This window comes from Copidosoma floridanum, unplaced genomic scaffold (genome assembly GCF_036245765.1).
Source record: "Copidosoma floridanum isolate Cflo_tuat_1 unplaced genomic scaffold, Cflo_Japanese_pri ptg000011l, whole genome shotgun sequence".
Taxonomy (NCBI): Eukaryota; Metazoa; Arthropoda; class Insecta; order Hymenoptera; family Encyrtidae; genus Copidosoma; species Copidosoma floridanum.
In genome coordinates, this window is record NW_028321888.1 from 8515644 (window position 1) to 8524291 (window position 8648).

At 49.7% G+C, this 8648-nt stretch overlaps 2 protein-coding genes across 2 annotated transcripts; both read right to left on the reverse strand.

Moving 5' to 3' along the window:
• Positions 1-3900: 3900 nt before the first annotated feature.
• On the reverse strand, positions 3901-4314 carry LOC149375167 (uncharacterized). Its single transcript, XM_089590107.1, has one exon. The coding sequence runs from the start codon at positions 4312-4314 to the stop codon at positions 3901-3903; it is 414 nt and encodes a 137-aa protein (XP_089446233.1).
• Positions 4315-7246: 2932 nt separating this feature from the next.
• On the reverse strand, positions 7247-8414 carry LOC149375168 (uncharacterized). Its single transcript, XM_089590108.1, has 2 exons — positions 7548-8414; positions 7247-7498 (listed from the first exon to the last, which is right to left on the reverse strand). The coding sequence occupies exons 1-2, from the start codon at positions 8412-8414 to the stop codon at positions 7247-7249; spliced, it is 1119 nt and encodes a 372-aa protein (XP_089446234.1).
• Between the last annotated feature and the right edge of the window lie 234 nt (positions 8415-8648).

An 8648-nucleotide genomic window follows, 5' to 3' on the forward strand; every position in this document is an offset into this window, starting at 1 on the left:
CATTCCGAACAAATATGTTTTTAATAAAAAGATTTTTGTTGTGAGAAGTGTCCAAACTAGATGTATAATTTTTCACTGAAAACGTTTGACATTACATGTCAACACACTATGGTGTTCCATTTAGTAAGTCTCGGGCGAAGCCGAGACAGGGGGCCGCTACAGGCCAATTAATCTACGAAAAAGATGACATTAGTGTTAACAGAAAACAAAAAATACGTTAATATATAAAAAAATGATTCAAGAAACAAAGCGTTTTATTTTTTCGGTTATTCAGTGGCTGAGTTAACCTAAAAAATTCGTGAAAGTCCGAAAGTCACTTTTTTCGCGTTTGAAAAAAAAGTTGACCTCCAATGCCAAAAAGTTAAACAACAAAGTTGTAGATCTTAAAAAAACCTATCGATTAACGCGCGTTGAATATAATTTAAATGCGTAATTGCTGAGAAAACTTGAAAAAACCATCGAAAATCGTCTTTTTTTAATTTGTTAATAACTTTTTTTCTTTTGAGATTTTAAAGTTGGTATTCAGTCAAATTCTGAGTTTTTGGTTCACAAACCCTCAGTTGTTTTTTTAGCCAAAAATATTAGAAAATTTTCGAAATATCGCATTTTTTCGAAAAAAAACACCTTTCGTAAAAACTTCAATAGACGTCAGGAAATAATGCTGGAGCGATTTTTCAGGGCATAATCTCTTCGGCTAGACTTATTCTATCATGCAATGTTTTTAGTAAGTAAAATTTTTCAATTTTTGATGCCGAAATCGGACTCCGAAAAAAGTACTTTTTTTTTCTATCGGTTTTTTACATTTTTTATACGTATTTTGATAGTTGCACGTAAATAACTAACTGCAATGCATTGTACTTATTTTTTTACGAAATCTAAAAAAAAAAATTTTTACGATACGACCATGTGAAGCCAAGTTAGGTTTTTTTTGAAAAAAATCCCTATGCGACGGTGAAAAGCGTAGAACTCTGAAACTTACACACTTTACTAACAAATACCCATTTTGCATTAAAAAAATTATTCGCAATCGTTAACTTTAGTGGAACGATGGGTATGATAACGTTACAGTTGAGCAGCTGCATGAGGGGAGAACATCTTTCTCTCACCACTCCGACTCCATTTTGGAGCCGTATCGAAGCGCCCGAGTAAGAGCAACCAGCCAGACACACCTCATACCAGCGGGCAGTCGATGCGCGACGCGCAAAAAGACTAAACTGTAACGTTATCATACCCATCGTTCCACTAAAGTTAACGATTGCGAATAATTTTTTTAATGCAAAATGGGTATTTGTTAGTAAAGTGTGTAAGTTTCAGAGTTCTACGCTTTTCACCGTCACATAGGGATTTTAAGAAAAAAAAAAACCTAACTTGGCTCCACATGGTCGTATCATGAAATTTTTTTTTTTAATTTGTAAAAAAATAAGTACAATGCATTGCAGTTAATTATATACGTGCAATTATCAAAATACAAAAAAAAAAATGTAAAAAACCGATAGAAAAAAAAAGTACTTTTTTCGGAGTCCGATTTCGGCATCAAAAATTAAAAAATTTCACTTACTACAAACATTGCATGATAAAATAAGTCTAGACGAAGAGATTAAGCCCTAAAAAATCGCTCCAGCATTATTTCCTGACGTCTATTGAAGTTTTTACGAAAGGTTTTTTTTTTCGAAAAAATGCGATATTTCGAAAAATTTTTAACATTTTTTACTAAAAAAACAACTGAAGGTTTATGAACCAAAAACTCAGAATTTGACCGAATACCAACTTTAAAATCTCAAAAGAAAAAAAGTTATTAACAAATTAAAAAAAGACGATTTTCGATGGTTTTTTAAGTTTTCTCAGCAACTACGCATTCAAATTACATTCAACGCGCGTCAATCGATAGGTTTATTTAAGATCTACAACTTTTTCATTTAACTTTTTGGCATTGGAGGTCAACTTTTTTTTCAAACGTGAAAAAAGTGATTTTCGGACTTTCACGAATTTTTTAGGTTAACTCAGCCACTGAATAACCGAAAAAACAAAACGCTTTGTTTCTTGAATCATTTTCTTCTATATCAACGTATTTTTTGTTTTCTGTTAACACTAATGTCAAATTTAACATTGAGCCTTCGTAGATTAATTGGCCTACTAGTTAATTAATAAAAACCATTCTGTTGTACCGCTTTCTTCAATAGAGTAGTATTACATGCCAGTGAATGTCCCGTCAGGACGTTCATCACGCATAGGTTTTTTTGACAGATATTATTCAAACGACGAACGTATATTAAAGTAGCATAAAAAATACCCACAAAATTTGCAGCTTGTTTGAGCGTGCCATCATTTTATGTGTTACATTCTAAAAAATTGATATTTAACATGTAACCTTATATAAAAATAACGTTATTTATACAATTTGTAGAAATCCCCCAATTTTTTGGGTACAAAAGGTTACTTTTATATAAACGTATCGAATTTTTAAACAGACCCACAAGTTGGTTTTTTCATGAATTTAGAAAAAGAGAGAGAAGTTTGCGTTAAAGCATGTGTGTGAGTACATCCACATAAGGTAAACGATTGGTAGCTTTACTGTACACATTAGTGTTCCTCTCACTTCTCTGAACTTTTCCCCCACAAACTACGTAAAGAACGTCCTTGAGTCAAAAAATCACTTTAATCACAAGTGAAAAAATTGTATAAAAGTAAAATACAATAAAAATTAATTATTGTATTCGTACAGTACAAAAAATTTTTTTTTTTAATTTTGAAAAATTTTTAAAAAATATGAAAAATTGTGTAAACAATTATTCATTTATTTTAAAAGAAACAAAGTAATGATAAGTAAATAAATGTGCATTGTAACTTAACATGTAAGCTGCTCTGCTAACATATAGTTATTTTAAAATTTTCGAAACATGTACCTAAAAAACATATTTTATCAAATAAATTATCTATTCATTTAATGTATAATCAAACCAAATATATTAATATGTGTTTGTTTTGACTGCTTTATTTAGTCGCAGGGGATAACAAAGCTTTTCAACACTTTAAATAAAGGATAAGGCTCAAGGGATAGTCCCTTCGGTGTGTAGTCGTCGTCCCCTTCTTCTCTCCTTCTCTCGAGTGGCGTGCGACTCTTCTCGCTGAGCCCTCGTACACGAGTGTGTGCCACCGGCCGAGCAAGGTGACGCACGAGGTAGGAAGCCGGGAGAGAGCACAGCGACCGACGTTGCATGGCAGGGCGCGGGTCCCCGCTCGGTTGGTAAGAAAACCCGAACATCCCGCCCGCCTCGATCCAAGAGCGAAATCCTAGTCAACGCCCGCCGAAGCAGGGGGAGTCCCTCGATCGCCCGTCGCAGGGAGGCTAGAGTCCGCAGGTGCCACAAGGAGACGCGCAAGCTTTACAATGGGCCGCACGTATTCGCCGGTGGCCGTCTTGATGGCAGCAGCGCGGACTAGTCCATCGGATCCAGGGTGTATGCGGGTGACACGGCCCAGAGGCCAGCGTCCGCTGGACTGTAGCAGCGTAGGGTCAAGAAGAACCACCAGGTCCCCCACCACAAAGTTCCGACGGACAGCGCTCCATCTCGGCCTCTGTTGGAGAGTATTTAGATACTCACGGCTCCAGCGCGTCCAGGATTGAGCGCGAACGGCCTTGACGAGCTCCCAGTGCGTGAGCGGGTCTAAATTCTCTGCAGCGGGGGTAGCTTCGATGATGGAATCGATGGGAGCCCCGATGAGGACATGTCCAGGCGTAAGCACTTCGAGGTCAGAGGGATCGCCAGACAAGGGCGTTAACGGGCGGCTATTCAACACGGCCTCAATTCCAACGAGAACCGTAGAGAACTCTTCATACGTTAGATGACGAGAGCCGAGTACACGGCGTAGATAGCTCTTGGTCAACATGACCGCGGCCTCCTAGAGTCCTCCAAAATGTGGCGCACCGGGAGAAATAAACTTCCAGGAAACCCCCTGGGAGGCAAGAGTCCCGGCGACTAGGTCCCAGTTAAATTCTGCGCCCTGCAACGCCTCGCGGAGCTCCAAATCAGCTTGACGGAAGCAGGTGGCGTTGTCGCTCCAAAGCTCGGATGGTCGGCCTCGACGACCGGTGAAACGGGTGAGAGCACCCAAAAAGGTGGCCGCGGAAAGGTCGCTGACAAGCTCCAGATGCACGGCTTTGGTGGTCATGCACACGAAGACAGCCATGTAGCCCTTTGTGGTCCGGATCCCCCGTCCCTTCGATGTGAGCACGGAGAAGGGCCCGGCGTAATCGACTCCGGTGCGACCAAAAGCGCGAGACGGCGTGACGCGAGACGCGGACAGCGGAGCCATCAACTGGCATGAAGAGCGCGCCTGTAACCGGGCACAGATGACGCACCCTCTAATGTGAGCCTTGATTCTGCGTGGCCCGCCGAGAATCCAGGCACGCCTGGAGACGTATGCGCTGGTGACGCGATATCCACCGTATAGGGCGCAAGCGTGGGCCCAAGAGACACGAGTCGAGCGAGCGGCGATGTTCCGCTGAGAATGGGAGGGTGCTTCTCTTCGTAAGACGGCGATGAGTGATCGAGCCACCCGCCAACACGCAGAACACCGTCGACATCGAGGAAGGCGGCAAGAAAGGTCAAAGATCTCCGTTTCGGAAGACGCTCACGCTTCCGCAGGAGTGCCAACTAATCCCCAAACGTCATCGATTGACTCAACCGAACGCAGGCCAGAAAAGCGTCCTGAAACTCAGACGGCGTTAACGACGAAAGCACAAAACGGGTGGGCATGCGCTGCAAGCGATGTCGCACCCATCGGCGAACGCGCACGAGAAGGCCCAGTACAGCGCGCAAGCTCCAGAAAAGCTGCAGCAGGTCCGATTCAGGCGCGCAGAAGGCGCAGCAGAGTGAGAGCGTGGGCGTTGGCAGAGGCAGTGTCTCCTGGGGCCAAGACTTGTCGTCCTGGGCCAGCCACGTGGGGCCTCTCCATCACAGGGGCTGCTGTCGGAGGCCACTCGTGTCGGCACTTCTGGTGGCTAAGTCGGCTGGATTCGATTGCGACGGCCCGTATCGCCAGGCACTGGGTGGCAGGACCTCCTGGATCTGAGCGACGTAGTTGTCGACGAGCACGTTGTTGGCCGGCTGATCGGAGCGTATCCAGTGGAGCACAATTTGAGAGTCGCACCAAGCGTGGCAGTGCTCGATCGCGACTCCCAACTCGCTGGCTGCTGAGCGAAGAAGCTTGGCGGCGATGAGGGCCGCTCGCAATTCTAGACGTGGGATGGTCTTGCGAGCGGCAGGCTCGGTCATCGGCTTGAGCGCGCGGATGGGCGCAAGCTTAGTACGAGCGAGAGTATGTGGCAGAGAGCGGGCCCATCTGAAGACCGCAGCCGCGAAAATACAACAGCGGCCATAGCACGGCCACAGGCGTCAGAAAACACGTGCAGCTGGGCATTCGACGACGGAGACATACCAATCCAACGAAGCAGAGAAAACCCGGAAATGGCCTGCAGCTCGGCAGTGAAAGCGGTCCAGCGGCGAGTCATGGAGGACGGTACGTTCTCGTCCCAGTCCAAGCGCGCGCGCCACAGGTCTTGCAGTAAAAACTTGGCGTTCAACACGATCGGGGCAAGCCAGCCGCACGGATCGAACAAGCCTGCGATTGTGGCGAGCATAGATCTCTTTGTGGTTTGAGATTCGACAACAGGCGGCGTCAAATGGAAGAAATCCGAGGGCGGGTCCCAGCCTACGCCCAGTTCGCTGACGACGCCTTCAACACTGAGCTGATCCCAAGTAGGACGGAGGCGGACGTCTTCGGGAAGGTCTTCGAGAAGCTCGGGCGTGCTGGCAACCCACTTTTGCAGAGGGAAACCGCCCGCTTAAAGAAGTCCGATCAGCTGGTCGCGCAGACGCTTGGCCGAGCCGATATCATCAGCGCCAGAGAGGATGTCATCAGCGTAGCGATCGTTCATCACCACTGGGACGGCCTCGGGCCAGCAGCGGCCGTCATCCTCGCACAGATGCTGTACGACCCGTAGTGACAGGTACGGGGAGCACGAGGCACCGTAGGTAACGGTGAGCAGTTGGTAGTGCTTAGGTGGCTGCTTTGGGTCGAAGCTCCACAGAATGCGCTGCAGCTTGACATCGCGTTCATCAATCAGGATCTGGCGGAACATCATGCGAACGTCAGTACAGAACGCAATCCGGTGACGACGCCAACGCAGGAGCACACTGGGGAGAGCCGTCTGGAGCCGAGGACCAGCATGGAGCACGTCATTTAGGCTATAGCCACTGGAAGTCGAGCTCGACGCGTTGAAAACAACGCGCAGTTTGCGACCTTAGTCACCGTGCTGCCAAATGCCGTGATGTTGGATATAGTGCACTGGACAGTGCGATGCAGCGAGTTGGTCATCAGTAAGGGGCTTCATATGACCGAGGGCAATGTACTCTGCCATATACCGGGAGTACTCAGAAGCCATCTCGGGAGTCCGCTGCAGCCGACGATGCAACGAGCGCAAGCCCGCGGTGGCGCCCTGCAGACTGTCACCAAGGAGGCGCACATCGTCATGTTTCAGCGGAAGTCGCACAATGTAACGCCCGTCGTCAGCGCGATGATAATCGGCGAAGATTCGCTCGCATTCTACATCCTCAGGCGCTCGGCGGCTGACATGTGGCACCTCCTCGATCTCCCAGAATCACTGGAGTTGCGCAGCCAGCTCTTGATCCCAGGGCAACTGGGTGTTCGTGTGCAGAGTTGTGCCTGCGATGAGGGCGTTCAAACCCAGGCCAGGGGCACGGCCGACGAGAGTCCAGCCAAGAGCCGTGCGCTGTCCGACGAGCTCGTCACGCTGAACGTAACCTGGTTCGATGATGCGGTGGTAAACGTCGACTTCGAGCAGAATGTCTACATGGCGAGGTGTGCCAAACGCTGGATCGGCCAGAGGCTCAAGATCGAGCCACTGTCTCATCACGGCTGGGTGCAAGGGGGCAGACGGAGAGGTGAGCCCGAGCCGCGGCAAGCAGAGCGCTGTCAGGTGGATTGGCGGTGCATGCTCTCCAGTTTCAAGGCGTAGATGCGCTCGCGTTCTCGAAGGGATGGTCAACTCTCCCCCAACCCCATGAATGCTCGCCTCGTTGACTTCTAGCGCTGCGCCGAACTGCTGGGCCAACCGGCTGGAGATGAGTGTAACCTCAGAGCACGCATCAAGGAGAGCTCGACCAGCGACTCGTCGGCCGGTGGGACCGGTTATCTGGACAAGAGCGGTCGGAAGTACGGCTAGTCAGGACGATGGAGGCCCCTGATGCTGTGAGTCGGTGGCGGACGGGCCCGCAGGGTCGACTTTTGGCTTCTTGGGCGAAGAGGGACGCTGATCCGATTCAGGCTTGCGCCGATGGTTGCTCTCGTGCAGCAGACTGTGGTGGGGCTCCCTGCACTGCTGGCAGACGGACCGTGAAGGGCAGAACTTTACTGCGTGACCTGATCTCAGGCAGTTAAAACATAACTGCCCTTGATAGACCATGCGTCGCCGGGCCTGCGCGTCAAGGCCTTGAAATTGCGCGCAGTAACTCAGGTAGTGCGACTCTCTGCACGACGGGCATGGCGGCAGCGAGCCACTGGTGGCAAGGGCTCTGAAGTTTCGTCCAGGAAACGGGGGGGGCCGGAGAGCGCATGCTGGCCGTGTTGGCTGAACGAGCAGGGCGAGAGGCCTCGACGGAGCTGAGCGCGCGGCACTGTCGGCGAAGGAAAGTCGTCAAGGCAGCAAAAGTGGCAACTTCCGCCGTGGTGTCCGTGCCAGCGCCCTCCAGTCGCTCGATCTCGTCCTCCCACGCGCGTCGGGTCGTCGGATCCATGCCAGTCATCGCGCAGGAGACAATCCAGTCGTCCCACTGAGACACAGGGCGACCCAGAGCTTCCAGCTGATCTCGATGTTTTCCCAGGGTGTCGAGGAGACCCTGAAGTCCTCGAGCTGACTCTTCCTTCAGAGACTCGATGTTACGGAGCGCCGTGATTTGATCATGGATAAGAAGACGGCGGTGCTCGAAACGCGCTCCGAGTAAGGCCCAAGCCGTTGGGTAATTGGCACCGATGGTCTGAACGGTGTCGAGAGTGGCCTTGGCGTCTCCGTCCACCAAGGATTTCAAATAAAACAGCCTCTCCACGTCGGTGAGCTGTATATCGTCGTGGACGAGCGCGCGGAAGAGGTCTCGGAAACTTTCCCAATCCTCTCGCTTCTCCGAGAAGGAAGGGATGCTGATCTTGTGCAAGCGGGCTCCGTGTCTCGAGTTATGACGGTCCAGGTCGGCGCCGCCCGGGCCAGGGAGAGGCGTGAGGGTGTTTCTTGCGTTGTAGAGGCGTGATCGAGAGGCGATATAGTCTGACTCTGCCGTCGAGTACATCTGGTCAAGAGACTCCAGCTTCTCGGGCAGCGGTGACTCCAGGAGACTCATGTGATTGGCCTGGAAAGTGTTCCAGTAACCGTCCAGCAGCTCGAGCCTTACTTCCACGAGACCTAGGCTCCAGTTCGGGGGGTCAATCTTCTCGACGTCCCGTGCGAACCGGCTGATGACGCCGGCGAGGGCGCTCTGGGAGCCGAGCAGGCTCGTCCAGTTGTCGTTCGACCTGAAAAAACGATCACTAGCTTGACGTTTGCACGAAGCATGTCTTGCCTCCGGGCCACGAGC